The sequence below is a fragment of the Thamnophis elegans genome, chromosome 11 (genome assembly GCF_009769535.1).
Source record: "Thamnophis elegans isolate rThaEle1 chromosome 11, rThaEle1.pri, whole genome shotgun sequence".
Lineage (NCBI taxonomy): Eukaryota > Metazoa > Chordata > Lepidosauria > Squamata > Colubridae > Thamnophis > Thamnophis elegans.
In genome coordinates, this window is record NC_045551.1 from 3,881,099 (window position 1) to 3,900,478 (window position 19,380).

The 19,380-nt window shown below is 40.6% G+C and overlaps 1 protein-coding gene across 1 annotated transcript in view; it reads left to right on the forward strand.

Moving 5' to 3' along the window:
* Nucleotides 1-19,380, forward strand: part of TPR (translocated promoter region, nuclear basket protein) — a 75,683-nt gene that overhangs the window by 2,559 nt on the left and 53,744 nt on the right. The window contains 14 exon segments of the mRNA XM_032226351.1: nucleotides 1,246-1,350; nucleotides 2,473-2,546; nucleotides 3,031-3,127; nucleotides 5,836-5,939; nucleotides 7,030-7,194; nucleotides 7,670-7,762; nucleotides 9,168-9,248; nucleotides 9,924-10,011; nucleotides 11,122-11,262; nucleotides 12,071-12,162; nucleotides 13,265-13,462; nucleotides 16,529-16,636; nucleotides 17,955-18,181; nucleotides 18,738-18,901. Coding sequence (XP_032082242.1) covers nucleotides 1,246-1,350; nucleotides 2,473-2,546; nucleotides 3,031-3,127; nucleotides 5,836-5,939; nucleotides 7,030-7,194; nucleotides 7,670-7,762; nucleotides 9,168-9,248; nucleotides 9,924-10,011; nucleotides 11,122-11,262; nucleotides 12,071-12,162; nucleotides 13,265-13,462; nucleotides 16,529-16,636; nucleotides 17,955-18,181; nucleotides 18,738-18,901 — 1,737 coding nt within the window.

Consider the following 19,380-nt stretch of genomic DNA (forward strand, 5'->3'; position numbering starts at 1 on the left):
AAGTTCTAAAGAATATTCACACATTCCTAGCAATGTTGCAAATTATTATCTACTATTTAGAGCAGGGACAATTTGCAGGACTCCAGATGTTACTGAAATACAGGCTTCTCCATCTTATTGTTGATTAAAGTGTACTGTATTAGATTTTTGAATGTATCACCAACTTTCATTTAATTAAAAAATACCTACATCCAAAAAGTACCAATCGCCATTATTAGCCATTAGTTTAAGATTCAATATCCATCCTCAAAAGCTTTACATTTTCAAAATGTAAAGATTTATATAGGTAGTCTTTGACTTGTAAAAGTTCATTTAGTGACCAAAGTTATATTGGCACTGAAAAAAGTAGCATGACTGTTTTTCACACTTTATGACCATTGCAGCATGCTTATGGTTATGTGATCAAAATTTAGCCGTTTGGCAATCGATTTATATTTATAATAGTTGCAGTGTCCAAGGATCATGTAATCTTTGTGACCTTACAAGCAAAGTCAATAGGGAAGCCAATATCAGTTTACTAATTTTATGTTACTAACTTAACAATTGCAATGATTGACTTAACAGCTGTGGCAAGAAAGGTCATGAAATGGGGCAAAATTCGTTTAACAAACGTCGCACTTAGCAACATAAAATTTTGGCTTCAGTTGTGGTCTTAACGTTACGAAGATCTGAATAGATGTGTTAACTGTGCTCAGGCTTTCCCCCCCATATCAGAATTTTTTATAACTATGTCTTGTCGCCTTTAACTCTAAATTCCAAACAAGTCATTAGTTTGGTTTGTGGCTGAGTATTATACAATATTCATTGCTTATTTCATTTATTTCATTTATTATATTTATATGCCGCCCTTTTCCCCCGAAGGGGACTCTTATATAAATATGAGGCTACCAAAGGTTGCTGGCTCTTTGATTATCTTAACAATTTCATTGAAATCAATTTAAGAAGTAATCCTACACATACTGTACTGACATAGATGTGTTCAACTTCCTTGATTGTAATGTCAGAGCTGATGTGGATACAGTTTGATAGAGAAAGAAGGTGGCAAATACATCTGATCCTTCTTCCTCTTCCTAGGCCAAAAGTCACCCAGCTGGTTTTCATGCTTAAGGCGAGACTAGAACTCCTAGTCTCCTAGTTTCTAGCTTGATGTCTTAACCACTAGACCAAAGGGGCAAAGGTTACATTTTTATTTATTTTTTTCCTGCAAGGGATAATACTGAAGTGTATTAATGGGTGTTTTTGCAGAGCAACAATACTTTGAAGTTGAAAAACGACTGGCTCAAAGTCAGGAGAGGCTTGTTAATGAAACACAGGAATGTCAGAATCTCCGGGAAGAGCTCACCAAGCTTAGTAAGTATAACTTTGTTTAATGGGTCACAAAATAATATTAGTGTAGTTATATGTCTCTATGAAATTTAAGACAAATACTGAAAAGCTTTGTTTTAGGAAATGAACAATGTGCTATTTCTTTATGATTCCAATCATTTTATACCACTTACTGTTCAAGGTATTAGGAATGAAGACTGAAAAAATAAGTACTAAAGCTATTTTTTTACAATAAATACAATGCAATAGCAGAGTTGGAAGGGACCTTGGAGGTTTTCTAGTCCAACCCCCTGCCTAGGCAGGAAACCCTATACCGTTTCAGACAAAGGGCTATCCAACATCTTAAAGACTTCCAGTGTTTGGGGCATTCCCAACTTCTGGAGCCCAGCTGTTGTCCTTCAATAGGCTGATATAAAAAGAAGGTGGCTTCCGGCATACCTTTAAAATTACACAAACCAGCATGGGGATTTTATAATGGAAAGAGCTTTTTTTTTTTTTTAATTATATAGTTTATTTGTGATTGAGGCATATTTGAAACGATTAGGCAGCGGTTTTCTGATTTCAGTACCATAGATGTTTAAGAATCTTAGGTCTGAGTATTCCTGGGATAGGAAAGGGTATTGTTTGGTCATGGGGTTGCTATTAAATGGTTTATTGTCATACAAAAGTGAGAATAGCCTTCCTTTTGTCACCTACAAAGCCCTTCATGGTATTGGATCTGGGTACTTGAGAGACCGCCTACTGCCAATTACCTCCACTAGGCCAATAAGATCCCATAGATTAGGCCTCCTCCGAATCCCATCAGCCGGCCAATGTCGACTGGCAACTACCCGGAGGAGAGCCTTCTCGGTGGCCGCTCCTTTGGAACCCTTTGGAACGAACTCCCTCGTTCGTACCCTCACCACCCTCCAGACCTTCCGCGTAGCCCTTAAGTCCTGGCTGTCCCGACAGGCCTGGGGCTAAAGACTTCAACCCCACTCGAATAGTATGACTGTTGTGCTTTTTAACGATGTATTGTCTTCATTTTTGTAACTTGTTTGTCCTTCCCTCCCCTTGAATTGTGAGCCGCCCTGAGTCCCCTCAGGGAAAAGGGCGGCATACAAATAAAGTAATCTAATCTAATCTAATCTTTTGAACACTCTACAGATGAGGAATTGAAGAAGCTCACTGAGAAAAACAAGGAACTGGAAGTTGCTCAAGATAACAATGTGGGCATACAGGTATGGATGCTGACAAGAAGCATTCAGAATTGTAATTTGTGTCTATTTTGTATATTTTTATCCTGTCTGTATTTTTTTTTAAATAACTCAAGGCAGTGTGCCTACTTAATATTCTTCCCTTCTCCTATTTCCCCCACAACAATAACTCTGGGGTTACTGGAGAACATCAGCAATAATAATGAAGTTGCTTTTGCAATAACTAGTGCAATATTGGTATCTTATACCTCTTTAGGACCTGACAGGATCTTGAAACACAAATCCAATCTGCTCAATGCATAACTATTGGACAGATGATTATTCAGTTTCTGCTTCAGCAATGGTGAACTTGCTATTTTATGTTGTATTAGCTGACAGCTTATTCAATCAAGAATGGTTTCTAGATCTCAAATCTACACCTAATTGCTGGTGGTTTTGTCCTTTGGCTTCTGATTCTGCCCTCAGAAATGATAGAGAATAAATCTATTCTTTTTTCCTTTTTGTTTAGAGTCAGCTCACCAGAGCAAAAGAAGAATTGGAAGCAGAGAAGAGAGATTTAGTCCGAACGAGTGAAAGAAGAGCTCAAGAACTGGAACATTTAAATGGTAAAAGGCTGTGTTGTAAGGTTCCACCACGAATCCGCGAAGCCCTTATCCGCGGAGACATAAGCGCGAAGACTAATTCGCGCCGTTCAAAGCGCTAAGGAAAACCGCGACCCTACCGCGATGACATAATTGCGGAGGGCAAATCCGCGCATTCCCAAGCACTCAGCATCCTAAACCTAACCCTAACCTAACCCTAAACCTAAACCTAACCCTAAAACAAACCCCTAAACCTAATCCTAACCCTTACCTTAATTTAAATCCGCTTTCTGCCGCCGCGCTGTTTTAAAGCGCCCTTCTGTTGTCGCGGCGGTGATGACGTCGCGGCTTTAGCGACGCGATTTTATCACTGCTATTTTGACGAGCGAGGTTTTGTCGTGCCACGGTATTGTAAGACTGTCTCAATCTTTATTGACTTAAAAAGAACTTAGAGCACAGATATTAAACTGACAGTGGGAGTTGGTAACAGTTTTAAGAAGTTGTAATACTTTTTTGAGCTAACTACTAGAGACCAACCACGAGTGAACTTGATGTTTACTGAATATAATGTCAGGTGAAATAATATTTAATAAATAAGAGCCGAGGTGGCACAGTGGTTAGGGTGCAGTACTGCAGGCCACTTCAGCTGACTGTTATCTGAAGTTCGGCAGTTCTAATCTCACCGGCTCGAAGGTCGACTCAGCCTTCCATCCTTCCGAGGTGGGTGAAATGAGGACCCAGACTGTGGGGGCAAGTTGCTGACTCAATTTGCTAAAAAAAAAATTTGTAAACCGTTTAGAGAAGGCTGAAAGCCCTATGAAGCGGTATATAAGTCTAATAAATAAATAAATAAATTTATTTACTTATTTTAGAAAATTGATATTGCCCCCTCGCCCATGGCTACTCAAGCAGCTTACACGAATATAAAAATGTAAAAATAATAAAAGAAAATAATGAAATAATAAACCATGTCTTCCTATGAAATACTGCTCAAACTACCACCTTGAAATATAAATAAATAAATAATAAAAATTACAGACAAAAATGCAAACAAATGCAGTATAAAGCTATAAAAGAAGTTGTCCCAAAGGTACTATTTTTTCTTCCAAGAGGCAATTGGAGTTTCTTGTTTTTTTTTGTTTACATTCTGGGTGTTTTTTTTCCTCTTTGAAGACATTCAGAGCTGAAGAAGCTTCTTGGGTGAGAAGAAAAAATGTCTTCAAAGGGAGGAAAAAAACACCAGAAAGTCAGCTGCCTCTTGAAAAAAAAATCACCTCTGGGGCAACCATAATCAGGATGAGTGAGAATCTCCATAAATAAAAGAAGTTATCAATATCAATAATTTTGCACATTTGCATATAGAAAAGTATTGAGGTTCACATAATTGCTATTCAGTTAAGCATTTAGCATCGAAACTAATTGTATTAAACATGATGCCTTCCCTGGAAATATATGGAGGCTTGTCAGGACCGAATAGGAGATTTCATTCCTCTTTTGAGCTGGCGTGAAAATGAATTAGTAGAGATATTATTAAATCAAACTGCCATACCAGTATAAATAAAACCGGGAATACAGAAGCTGACTTGTTTCTTAATGGACAGAAATCTCTTCTATGCAAGGATGTGTTTTAATCTAGCAACAAGAGCGGCAAAGAATGAGAGAGTCAACTGTCTTTTTTTTCATGGCTGCAGTTGTTATCAACAGTTTTACATGACCTGCTACCAATGGTGGGATTCAAATAATTTACCAACCAGTTCTCTGCCCTAATGACCAGCTGGGTAGGCGGGGCTCGGTGGTCATGTGATTATGTGGGCGTGGCCAAGTCAATGTCACTCAGGTCGATGGGCGCTTCGCCTAAGTTGTTACAATGGTAATAAGGGTTAACCGGAGAGGCAGTTTCTGTAAGCAGAGCAATAAAGATGAGGCTAGGAACAGCACCAGAATTTTTCCTTCCTGCCTTCCTTACAGGATTAGCCCCGTAAAGTGGAAAAAAACAAAAGGAGATTTCTTCCAACAACCGGTTCTCCGAATTGCTTAGAAAGTTACCAACCGGTTCTCCCGAATAGGTGCGAACTGGCTGAATCCCACCACTGCCTGCTACAGGATGTTCTTTTTGTACATTGCCACCCAGAAAGACCTCTCTGATAATCACCTGGGGTGATAGGTGCCTCATAAATCCAAGTAGGCATCCACCCTCCCTCCCCCCCCCACCCCAAAATTCTGGCTTGCACAAATGGATGCTTTTTTGTACCCAATTATTTCTGCCAGAAAAGAAGCAACACGTTTAGAATTGACGTGGCATACAAATCCTGTAAATAAATACACCGGGAGTAAAATCTTCAAAGTGAAACACTTTGGAGAGATGTGAGATGCCTTTCCTCTCTTCCTTAGGCAGTGAACTGCTTACTGATTCTGTTGAAGGAAACACTCAAGAAGTTGCTTTGATTGTTGAGGATGAGGGCAGTATGTGGGAAAGTGATCGAGAGAGATTTTCCTTTGGAAGCCCAGGTTAATGAATGATATCTTGGTGGTTAAATCTCAGCGGATAGGCATCTAATGTGAAGCCTGAAAAAGGAGCACGGTCCAAAATAAATGTCACAAAAAGTAACCAATAAGTTATAAACTGGGTCAGTTTCAATTTAGGAAAGTTGATTTTAACATCGGTTGTGTTGTCTCACTTTGGGCATTTTAACATCGTCTTGATGGATCTTATTTGTGTTCTTTTTTTACAGAGGATGTTAAACGTCTGAATGAGAAACTCACAGCAACAAATACGGCAAAAATAGAGCTTCAGTTAAAACTAGATGAGCTTCAGACATCATCCCTTTCTGTAAAAGTAAGTATTGGGGAGTGGTTAGTGAGACATCCTTTGTTCGCGCGGACAGGAGGTTATTGCAATTCTAACATCTTATTTCAGTTATTCCTTCTTAAAACTTATAGATATTTCTAAGCATCCTATTCTCTCACAATTGAAGCGTGTTATGTTCTGGGAAACTGAGCATTTTGTGACATTTCCTCCATTTCTAAAAAGCTTAATAGCAGTGATGTGACGATACCAGAGGGCATAGTTTTGAAATTGTGGGCCCTATGATTTCGCTTCTTTCCTTTTCATTTGGTTTTTTTTTTTAATTAGGCACATTAATATTTTCAGAAGCTTAAATTCCTGCTTTGCTTTTCCTTTTTGTATCCAGAATGCCTGTGTGCCACTGAATCTCAGTAGCTTGTTCTTAGAGAACAAAAGCTACAGAGAAGGGGTAGGACTGCCTGCAACTAGCATAAGAGAGAGCCGAGGTGGCGTAGTGGTTAGAGTGCAGTACTGCAGGCTACTTTAGCTGACTGCTAGTTCGGCAGTTCGGCGGTTCAAATCTCACCGGCTCAGGGTTGACTCAGCCTTCCATCCTTCCGAGGTGGGTAAAATGAGGACCTGGATTGTTGTTGGGGGCAATATGCTGACTCTTTAAACCGCTTAGAGAGGGCTGAAAGCCCTATGAAGCGGTATATAAGTCTAACTGCTATTGCTATAAGGTAGACAGACAAATTCAAAATTTAAAAAATAGGTAGAAGTCACAGCAGGATTGTGTTTGAATAGTTTATTTGAGCTATATGCATACTTAAGAATACTTTAATCCTCATTGATACATTCATAAATAGTCCAAAGTATTACTAATCATAGTTTACTGAATTAGTTAAGCATCAGACATCATTATATGGGTGAATCAAGTGCTATTGAGTTCAGTTGGATATCTTTCCGTACAGTACCTACAAAATACTATTAAGAAACTACACAGGCTTGATTGATATGAAGTGCCCCAAATATATCTTGACAGAACTTCCGTTCTATATTGTAGTATGTCTTTGAGCAACTTTAGCTTTTCATAAAAATATGGAATAAATATATTACGTATATTTTAAAATTATACTTACAGCATCGTGAGCAGAGGTGGGAACAAGAAAAGGAACTGTTACAGAATCAGAACACTTGGCTGAATACTGAATTGAAGGCAAAAACAGATGAGCTTTTGGTCCTTGTTCTAGAAAAAGGAACTGAAATCTTGGACCTCAAATATGGCGTGGAGAACAAGAAAGAGGAGGTAGAGGAAATCAATTTTCAATCAGTCAATATTACTATGGCAGACCGGGTGCTGGGCTCGTAGACTCCTTTTAACCTGCTTTTATTGTAGCAAATGTAATCAAAGTCACAGTTGGAAATGTTTCTTGCGCATAAAGTATTCTAATTCATTGTTAATATTCTCGCCTTCCAACTTTGAAAAACCATACATCTAAGAACAAGAATTATTCATGTTTATCTTAAGAGCCGAGGTGGCGCAGTGGTTAGGGTGCAGTACTGCAGGCCACTTCAGCTGACTGTTGTCTGCAGTTCAGCGGTTCTAATCTCACCGGCTCAAGGTTGACTCAGCCTTCCATCCTTCCGAGGTGGGTGAAATGAGGACCCAGACTGTGGGGGTGATATGCTGACTCTGTAAACCGCTTAGAGAGGGCTGAAAGCCCTATGAAGCGGTATATAAGTCTAACTGCTATTGCTATTATCTTGTGTCACACATCTAGGTTTCCAGACTGGAAGAACAAGTCACTGGACTGAAACAATCTAATAGCAATCTACAAAAACATGTGGAAGATCTTTTGGAAAAATTAAAAGAGGTACATATAATTGCTTTGTTTGAACTTTTTTTAGCAACCAAATTTTGCTCCCATTTATAATTTTCCTGTAAAGGATCTTTTAAACATCACCAGTAATTTTTCCCCCAAGGAAAAACATATATAGTCTCGGAGGTGAAATGTTTTAGTAGTTTCCTGAATTATACATATAAAGGTAGTCCTTGCTTACTGACCCCTTGTTCAGTAACTTTGAAATTATGACAGTGCTGGAAAAGGAGGTTTAAGACCAGTCCTTGATGTTGCATCCATCACAGCTCCTCAAATCATATGATCGCATTTCGGGCATTTGACAACTGGCATGCATTTACGATGGTCGCTGCATCGTCTGGGCTCTTAATTGTCATTTGCAACCTTCACAGCTGGGCTTCCACTAAGCAAAGACAATGGGGAAGCCAGCGGGAAGTTGTAAGTTGTGATCATGTGATGATTCACTTAACCACAACCATATCTGCGAGACCGTCTTCTGCCGCATACCTCCCAACGGCCGATAAGATCACACAGGGTGGGCCTTCTCCGGGTGCCGTCGACCAGACAATGCCGTCTGGCGGCTCCCCGGGGGAGGGCCTTCTCTGTAGCCGCTCTGACCCTGTGGAACGATCTACCCCCAGAGATCCGGATCCTTCCCACTCTCATGGCCTTCCGAAAGGCCACCAAAACCTGGCTATTCCGGCAGGCCTGGGGCTGTTGATCTCATGAATGAGGTCCAGCCCCGCCTAGATTGAGTGCATGAAGTGATCTTTTAATCTGTTTTAATCTGTTTTTTCTCTATTTTTAATTCTTTATTTTTTTTAAAAAAAATGTATTTCTGTAAGCCGCCCGGAGTCCTTCGGGATTGGGCGGCCTATAAATTTATTAAATACTTAAATAAATACCACAGCTTGAACTAACATAAGTTGGTGCAGCCATGTGACATTTCCCTTTATGACTTATTGCTTAGTGACGGAGTTGCCAATCCAGTGAGGACTATCTGTACTTTGAAAAATGCAGTGAAATCTATGGTATACTTAGATAATATCTATCTACGTACTATGACATTTCGGAATACATGGAAGCAACAATTGGTGGAAATTTAATTGAAAACTAACTCATGTTGCTAGTGTTAAGGATTTTATCCTTTATTCCAGGGATGTCAAACTTGCATCGTCACAGCGTTCTTCACATGATGTAGCGGAACTCCCCCCCCCTTCACTAAATGGGGCGGGGCTAGCAAGTGACGCATTTGGCCTGCGGGCCGCGAGTTTCATGCCCCCGCTTTATTCCATTTTAAATTATTCAGGATTTTTAAAGTATTGAATTGTTTTAGGAGTATAAGAATGTCTTGGTTGTTTCATTTTTAATTTGTTTCAAACTTTAGAGATTTAACTAAATACGTATGTTCACTTTTTAGGCAAAAGAGCAGCAAGCTAGTATGGAAGAGAGATTCCACAATGAACTAAACGCCCATATCAAGTTATCTAATTTATACAAGGTATGATTTCACTATTTGTTCATGATTTCATCTTCTGTATTTAGAAAAGGGTAGTCCTGTGAGGAGGCAGTTTGGATCAGCAAACTGGGGCCATGATTTTTATATTGTACAAATCAGTGGTGGGTTTCAAAAATTTTTCGAACCTACTCTGTGGGTGTGGCCTCCTTTGTGGGAGTGGCTTGCCGGCCATGTGACCTGGTGGGAGTGGCTTGCCAGCCATGTGTTTTCTCTCTCTCTCTCTTTCTCTCTCTCTCCCCTTCCTTTTTTCTCTCTGTCCCTTTTTCCTTTTTTTCTTTCATCTCTCTCTCACTTTTTCTTTTTTTTTCTTTTTTATTTCTTTCTGTCTTCCTTTCTTTATCTTTCTCTCTGTGTGTGAGTGTGTGTGTGAGTGGTGGGTTTCAAAAAATTTTGGAACCTCTTCTGTGGGTGTGGCCTGCTTTCCGGGTCCACTGGTGGAACCTCTTCTAACCGGTTCGGTAGATTTGACGAACCGGTTCTACCGAACTGGTGCGAACCGGCAGGAACCCACAAATTTTACTTCATATTCCCAGCAGTCGCTTACAGGTTTTCAACATTTGTCCACTTCCATAGGCTTTAGCTTTTAAAGAACTGCACATTTTTCTTAATAAATATGACTTATTCTCCTGGCTCAGTTAACAATACTTTTGTTTTTAGAGTGCTGCGGATGACTTGGAAGCGAAGAGCAATGAGTTGACTCAGGCAGTGGAGGAGCTGCACAAACTTCTCAAAGAGGCTGGTGAAGGTAAGGGTATCGATAGGAAGAATTTAGAATTTCGATTGAGGCTTTGTCGCTTCTCCTTCGTGCTTTCTGCAAACTGCCAATTAACATTTGTTGACAATCAAGCCTCGGCCCCCGAGTTACAAGTATGCCAAAGAAGGGCAATATGAAATAAGTCACTCTTTATATTTTGCCAAAATATGGCTTGTCATAGTGGTTGTTACTGTCTAAAATGGCAATAAAGCAACATTTTAAAAATCAGTGTTGGCTTTAAGTTGAAAAAAAGTTTCCCAACTCTTCCCCAATCCTATAGTCACAAAAACTTGCTATTGGTCTCCGGGCACGCTTCAAGGTGCTGGTTATTACCTTTAAAGCCCTACATGGCCTAGGACCCGGATATCTACGAGACTGTCTTCTGCCGCACACCTTCCTAAGACCGATAAGATCGCACAGGATGGGCCTTCTCTGGGTGCCATCAGCTGGACAATGTCAGCTGGTGACGCCTCGGAGTAGGGCCTTCTCTGTTGCCACTTCGGCCCTATGGAATGAGCTACCCCCAGAGATCCGGGTCCTACCCACTCTCATGGCCTTCCGAAAAGCTATTAAAACCTGGCTATTCCGGCAGGCCTGGGGCTGTTGACCTCTGGATTGAGATCCAGCCCCCCTTTGATTGGGTGCATGTTGTGTCTTTTTTAATCTGCTGTGTTTTATTTACTTTTAATCTTTCTTAATATTCTTATTTCTGTAAGTCGCCCGGAGTTCTCCGGGATTGGGCGGCCTATAAATTTAATAAATAGAAATAGAAATAGAAAAAGCAAGTCATAGCCACAAACATCATAACATTCCTTTTCCATTAACAAATGCTAGCTATTTCATCTGTTCGCCTTACATTATATGTATTTTGCTTCTTGGCTTGCTCACTTTCAAAAGATATTTGCTGTTTGCCTTGGGAAGAGGGAAGATACTGTTTGGGCAATGCAAGTCTGTATATATATATATATATTGTGTCTTCGTTGCCAATAATAATCTGAAGTGGGTTACTAAAGTGGAAGTAGCTGCCTTATTGTCCTCAATCACATGATCTTGCATAGAACATGCATCTTGTTGCTAATGTATTTTTCCTGCCATTCTCAGCTAACAAAGAAACACAGGATCGTTTGGCTGAGATGGAGCAAACGAAGGCTACAGTTGAAAAAGAACTGAAGGAGAAGATTAGCAAGTTGGAGAAAGAGTTGGACAATGCAAATGATCTCGTTTCGGCTACCAAGCGAAAAGGTCCGGTAACTTATAGGGAACGGACAGTTTAAAATTTGGAGCATTCAACATTACCATTAACGGATTAGCTGATTTCATTGTAGTATAAATGATTGTAGTACTAAAAATGAAATAACAAAAAAATGCTTTGAAAAACAAATTACTGTCCTTGGTGTGAATTTGCTAATTGCTAATCTCAATTTGTACCTTGCAAGAATTATATTAATTGAAACAGTGCAAGTGAGCTTGACCTCTGAGTAAGGCTATGCAAAGATCTGTATTTCAAGGGGAAGAGATGATTTGGACTGTACCATGAGCAAAGACATACCTCCTCAAATCAAATACAATATCACTCTTTCCTCTTTGAATCGAGACTATGGAATAGTTCTAATAAGTGGAGTCTGTAGTTTCCTAAACGTCTTCATTCAAACGATAGATTGTTTCATGAAGTGCTCTTGGCTTCTTTCTGGACAAAGGTGCTCTTTTTTTCGAACTTCTATTGTACAGCCAGAAGTTCAGAAGCTTTTGGTTAATATAGTTAAGTTATATCGTGTTGCCCAAGAGCTTCTAGTTATTGTCAATCATGGGCAACCTTTTTGATATTCAACTTTGAGATTTTCCTTAAATGAACCCTCATTAAACCTAACCAGTATTTGGAATGAGCATACAAAGGGTTTGGAAATCTTGGGCTCATTCTTGTGTTGTTTGGGGTTAATAGAGCACAGTTAATATGCTAAAAATCTGTTGAGAGGAAGATTGTTTAATTTGATCGCTTGTTACATAAAATGACCACCTTTTAGAAATGTGCTGTGGCCTTCATCTCTTCCAGGAGCCATACTTTCAGAGGATGAGCTGGCAGCTATGTCGCCTACAGCTGCCGCTGTTGCAAAAGTGGTCAAGCCTGGTATGAAATTAACTGAGGTGGGAATTAAATGAATGATATTTGTCCTCTTTACAAGTTCATGTATTTTGATGGTGACAACATTCACAAGAATAGTGTTTAAACAGAAATTTCTTTTCAATGTCAATAAGTAGTATTTGGGATTATCCTCATATGATATCCCTGGCCATATAATCCACATAGAAAAAGGAAGAGTATATAGCCAAAGATAAGTTACAGCATTTAATGAACAGACAGACAGGTCCTTGGCAACAAACCGGCACAGACAAGCTTGGGCAGCAATCCAGCACAGATAAGCTGTGGCAGCAATCCAGCCTGCCGGGCTCACAATAATGTTCTTCAACATTAGTTCCGGTGTTGACTTCTGCAAGAAGGGCGTGTGCACAAGCAGTCCTTTTATAGTCTGGTGAGGAGCCTAATGACCACCAGCTGAGTGCAATTACCTCCTGTACTTGCGCAACTGTTCCTGACGCCTATTAGCTCTTCGGTGCCAGGCATCCAGAAACAACTCACTGCTAACGTCAGGAACACTCTCCCTTGTCTCCTCCCCACTGGTCCAAGGCTCAGGCGGCTCCTGGTGGCCAACCAGCCTCTCTGCGCCCTGCTCGGAGTCAGAACCCTGTCCAGGGTCCTCCACATCCTCCAGAGCCGACTCATAGGGCCCCTCGCTGTCGGAGTCTGGTGGCAGCTCCAACGGCTCCTGCTGGGCCACAACAAGTAGTATTTGGGATTATCCTCATATGATATCCCTGGCCATATAATCCACATAGAAAAAGGAAGAATATGTGTGTGTCTGTGTGTGTGTGTGTGTGTATGTATATGTATAAATGTGTTCTTTAATAAGAAATGTGTTCCTTACTAATATTTAAAACTGGATTATAATTTACAGAAGTACTTTAATTCATTTTGGACAAATTATTTGTTACTTTTTTTTTTTAGATTCTTTCTCTCTGTGTATAGGCTGTTAGGAAAGCTTAAGAAGTCCAGATTGATTATATAGGAGGGTGAAGCCACTCAAACACATAACTGAATGATAACATTGCAAAGTTCTCCGGTTTTGTTTTGTTTTTTTGATAAAAAAGTTGGACAGGATTATTGACTATTTCGATTTGTTCACCACAGCTTTACAATGCCTACGTAGAAGCTCAAGATCAGCTGCTGTTGGAAAAATTGGAGAACAAGAGGATCAATAAATATTTGGATGAAATAGTGCAGGAGGTGGAAGCCAAGGCACCCATTCTGAAGCGTCAGCGGGAAGAATACGAACGCTCCCAAAAGGCTGTGGCCAGCCTTTCTGCTAAACTTGAGCAAGCTATGAAGGTCGGTATAAGACTTAAAGGAAGTTCAGACACAAAATGTAACAAAGGTGCTCCAGGATCCCACACTGTTTTTCAGCAATAAACTATTTTTCATTTGCAAAAGAGCCAAGGTGGCGCAGTGGTTAAATGCAGCACTGCAGGCTACTGCTAGATCAGCGGTTCAAATCTCACCGGCTCAAGGTTGACTCAGCCTTCCATCCTTCCGAGGTGGGTAAAATGAGGACCCAGATTGTTGGGGGCGATACGCTGACTCTGTAAACCGCTTAGAGAGGGCTGGAAGCCCTATGAAGCGGTATATAAGTCTACTGCTATTGCTATTGCAATTCACCAGCTTCTGATTTCAGAGCAAAATTTGATGAAGGATGTGTAGAATGTAAGAAAATGATAACAGAAAACAGATTTGGGGGATTAGACCTGTACTTTGCAATAAAGAAAATGCTGCTTTCAGTGGATGGTTAACATTTCAAACTTCATGTAGAGGTTTCAGATTTAAGAGTTTCGTAAATAAGAATGTATATATGCATACAGATACAAACGCTAACATTGTTCCTGGCAAATTTGCTTCTTGGTCATACATAGTATATTTGTGTTTATCTTAACAAGCAGTGCAGCTTATGGTATTACCACCCATATGTGTGATTTCAGTGATTGGGTGGCATATTGTCTGAGGATTCCTTAAAATTCTTCTGTAATTCGTTTGTCAAGAATGAGACAAAAATCTATTTGGTTTCAATATACTCCAGACTTTGCTTGATAAGGAACGATGTCGGGAATGGGATCTGGGAAGTCGGAAGGGGGTCTGGGAAGGGGGTTCATGGGGGAGAGGGGGGGAGGGTGGAAATGTAGACTCAATTTTTAAAACAATGAATGCACTTGGATACTGTTGCTTTTTTTTCTCTCTCTTTCTTTTTTTCCCTTTCCTTTAAATTTGTTTTTCTTATAATTTTAGTGTAAATTACAAAACGAATAGACCAATGAATAGTAAAAATACACCGAAGTGAGGAGTAGAGGGAAAGAAGAGGGAGGAATTAAGAGGGAGTGAGAAGGGAATGTAAGGAGGGTGAGATGGTGGGAAGGGGAGAAAGGAATGGTTGAGGGGGAGGGGAAGTAGAAGAGGGGATTGTTGGAGGGGAGAAATGAAAGTTGGAGGGGTAGAAGAAAGGGTGTATGAAGGATAGAAGTGTTATGAGTTGTGTTTATTGCTTTTTTTTTTTACTGCACAGTATTTAAGTGATTGTATAAAGGAAAAGGAAAATGAAATAAAAGATGTTAATTAAAAAAAAAAGAATGAGACAAAAATATGGAACAGAGGATCAGTTTATAACCTAAATGGTCCAGCTCCTTATGCTGTTTTTCCTCCCTGTTAATTATGTAAACATTGACCTGTGGTGATGAGTAATGTAAATAATAGGTTAGACAGAATGTGCTCCTATTTCAGAGTCTTCCCAAACTCTGAGGCCATCTTTTTTAGTTGGCTGTGTCCTTGCTATCTATATAACTTGCTATCTAATATAACTCCACAGCTTGAAAAGCTATCTTGTTGGATGCTCTATAGCTGTAAAATGCTTTCTTTATGTGTGCTGCTTTTCCCTTGGCATCCCACAAGCAATTTAAAACACATCTTCTGAATAACAATCTGATTACTACTCTTATTTGGATTTGAATATTTTATTAAGTTTAAGGGGATATTTTTTATTTTAGATGAGCCACTTTGAGATGATTTTAGTGAACATTCGTGTGATGTAGTAAAAAAAAAAAAGTAATGCTAATTTATTACAAAGAATAAACTTGTAAGTGATATTTGTCATAGCATACTAATTAGTAATACAGGTAGTCTTCAGCTCAATTGTAACGCGCTCAATTGTAATTATTGTAACACGCTCTACATGGGGCTGCCCTTGAAGAGTGTTCGAAGACTTCAGTTAGTCCAGAACGCAGCCGTGCGAGCGATTGTGGGTGCACCCAGGTACACCCACGTCACACCTATCCTCCGCGAGCTGCACTGGCTACCCATTAGTCTCCGGATCCGCTTCAAGGTGCTGGTCATTACCTATAAAGCCCTACATGGCATCGGACCTGGGTACCTGAGAGACCGCCTCCTGCCGATTACCTCCCATAGACCGATTAGATCTCAAAGGTTAGGTCTCCTCCGGATTCCATCCGCCAGCCAATGTCGGCTGGCGACTCCCCGGGGGAGAGCCTTCTCTGTCGCAGCTCCGGCCCTCTGGAGCGACCTCCCCGTGGAGATCCGGACCCTTACTACCCTCCCAGCCTTCCGCAAAGCCACCAAGTCCTGGCTGCTCCAGCAGGCCGGGGGGCTTGTGAAACATCCAGCCCCATGGAAATTGTGAATGTTGCGTCTTTTTTAAAGTGTTGTTTTTGTCTATTTATCCCCCCTCCCTTGTTTATTGTGAGCAGCCCGGAGTCCTTTGGGAGTGGGCGGCATACAAGACAAATAAACTAAACTAAACTAATTGTGGTCATAAATCGAGGAGTGCCTGTAGTAGGTTTGAATGAGCTGACATTACGAAGATATTAATATAATCACTTTCCCTGTACGCTATACAGGATTGTGAGCAGTTTCTTCTTTATATAGTTGAGCAACTGTTATCACCATGACTGAAGAACAATGGAGAGATTTAATTTGCTTGTTCTAATCTTAATATAGCATTTACATATCTTTCCTTTTTCCTCTTTCGAAAAGTCAGTTAAACCAGCAGTCCCCAAGCTTTCGGGCTCCAGGAGCTGGCAACAGAGGAGGGAGGGGATGTTTTTGCACGCATGCACATTGCTTGTGCAAATGGAGTTTCATGCACTCTCCGGTCACTTCTGCAGCCCTGGCCGTGAGCTAGTACCAGGCCGCAGATTGGGGTTGGGGATCTCTGAGTTAAACTGACTTCCAGGAACCTATTCGTTGCCACTGATACAAACATATATGTTAAGATCACATCATGAGTGATGAATAATGATATACATTATTTTTTCCTTCATTGTTTGCAAGTACTAAGATTTTCAAAAGCATTGAACAATTTTTTTAGTTTTAATCATGCTTGATTTTGGGTTACAGGAAATTCAGCGCTTGCAGGACGAGGCTGATAAAGCAAACAAACATTCTTCTGTCTTTGAAAGAGAGAACCAGAGGTTTGAAATTCAAGTGAAAGATCTTTCACAACAGGTTAGTTCTTTCTTGTTGAACCACATGACTTGAAAATCCAGGTGGTTCTTAACCTGTTACCCATTGCTTAATGGAAGTTGTAACAGCACACCGGTACCTATAAATAAATGCTTTTTATTGTGAAATTGGAACAGTGGTGGGTTTCAAAAATTGTTCGAACCTACTGTGTGGGTGTGGCCTCCTTTGTGGGAGTGGCTTGCCGCCCATGTGACCGGATGGGAGTGGCTTGCCGCCCATGTGACCGGATATGAAGATGCCGACGACACTTGTCAGAACCACCTTAAATTACCTCACACACAGCACTGGCATGCATAAGAATAGGATGTCAACTTGTTTTTCAAAAGGCATCTTCGGTTTGTGTTAAAACAACTTCAACACACGCAATGTTCTGATTGCACCACAAACGCAGTAGTCATCCTTACCTTCCACAGAGGCACTGAGTTTTATAAATATGAGCATGATAGTGTAGAATAATCATATCCAAGGACCAGTGGTGGGTTTCAAAAAATTTTGGAACCTCTTCTGTAGGTGTGGCCTGCTTTCCGGGTCCACTGGTGGAACCTCTTCTAACCGGTTCGGTAGATTTGATGAACCGGTTCTACCGAATAGGTGCAAACTGGCAGGAACCCACCTCTGAATTGGAATATCTGTAAACCTCCCATACAGTAGTAAAATGGGAACTGTTGAGCTCTTTAGTACAAGCTTTGTATATAGCTTTACTCTGTTCTCCCCAGCAGATGCTTGTTAAAATAGATTTCCTATATTCCATAGGAGGATGAAACATATAGATGAACTGCTTGACTGGCTAAGAGATCATCTAATACTTAACAAAAGAGGCTCAGAAACAAGAAAACAGACATAGAAAGACAACAAAGCTAGGAATAAATAATCCTATCCTATTTGTTCTATAATTTGGTTCCTGACCTAAAGGGAAAATAATTAAAATAGTCTGATATTTGGTTACTTTAACTCAAGGATGGATATATGTATAGCTCCTAGGCCTCCCATTTGCCTTTAACACCTAGAAATCCCGTTGCCAAATTTTGATTGCAAAAATGATTGAATGTTGGTATGATTTTGACCAGTTTGGAGATGGTTTTGAGAAGAATGGATGTCACAACCACCGGAAAAAAGAATGGTGGGAGGTAGTTAGGATTTAATTACACTAACTAAATGTTCATGAAACTTGAGTAATTCTGGAAATGGATTTGTGTGATAATGGATGATACTCTGTAAATTTGAAAGAACGGAGGGTATGTATTTATTTGGTGGAAAGTAAAAGTTCTATAACGCGAATGAACTATTCTTCTGTCTAAAGATAAGGGTATTATTGATGGAGCTTGAAGAGGCCCGAGGTAATCATGTCATCCATGATGAAGAAGTCAGTTCTGCAGACATCAGCAGCTCTTCTGAAGTGATAAGTCAGCGCCTGGTTTCCTACAGAAACATTGAGGAACTTCAGCAGCAAAACCAACGCCTCTTGGTAGCACTTAGAGAGTTGGGAGAGGCTAAGGAGAAAGAAGAACAAGAAACCACTTCTTCTAAGTATGTTCCAGCTTTGACCATGAATTTGGAACACCAGGAGTTGGTGTCTAGAATCAAGGTTCTATTAGTACTTACATTGGTGTCCAAGTAAAAAATAATTTTGTAAGAGCTGTCTAAATCAGTGTTTCTCAACCTTGTCAACTTGAAGATGTCCGGACTTCAATTCCCAGAATTCCCCAGCCAGCGAATGCTGGCTGGGGAATTCTGGGAGTTGAAGTCCAGACATCTTCAAGTTGACAAGGTTGAGAAACACTGGTCTAAATTAATAACGGTAAAATTTATAATGCATGGGGCTAATCCAGTGTTCAGGATCTCTCCCGCTGTAAAAAAAAAAATAGTATGAAGAAATATGGGCAGAAATAAAAATATGTTCGTTGAACATTTTTTCAGAAACTTTTCTGCCCGTTTTATAAGCAAAAAAATCAGTGTACTAGGGGAGCTAAATTCAAAATTCTACTAGTGCAATTTTATTCCTATTTTTTTTTTTAATCATTCCTCCATTTGGGCACCGTAATTTCTATACGTTGTCATAAGTAACCTTTTCTTGCCATGACAGGATTTCTGAGCTCCAGAATCAACTTGGAGAAGCTATTACTGAGCTAGAAAAGCTGCGTGAGGCACGCCGCCATCAGATGCAGCTTGTAGATTCCATAGTTCGTCAGCGTGACATGTATCGGATTTTGCTGGCCCAAACGACTGGAGTTGTCATTCCATTGCAAGGTCAGAATTGGGCAGGGATGCAGACATTCTTTTATTGATTTTTTTTCTGAACTGCCTCATTGTTTTGGGGTGGGGGATCCTGTCCAGTCTTTTTAATCATTAAAATCAGCCACAGTGTAGGTTTTCACCATGGTTAGCTGTTGTGGCCCAGCAGGTGCCGTTGGAGCTGCCACCAGACTCTGACAGCGAGGGGCCCTATGAGTCGGCTCTGGAGGATGTGGAGGACCCTGGACAGGGTTCCGACTCCGAACAGGGCGCAGAGAGGCTGGTTGGCCACCAGGAGGCGCCTGAGGCTTGGACCAGTGGGGAGGAGACAAGGGAGTGTGATCCTGACGTCAGCAGTGAGTTTTTAATGACCACCAGCTGAGTGCAATTACCTCCTGTACTTGCGCAACTGTTCCTGATGCTGAGTAGCTCTTCGATGGCATGCATCCAGGAACAACTCACTGCTGGTGTCCAGATCACTCTCCCTCGTCTCC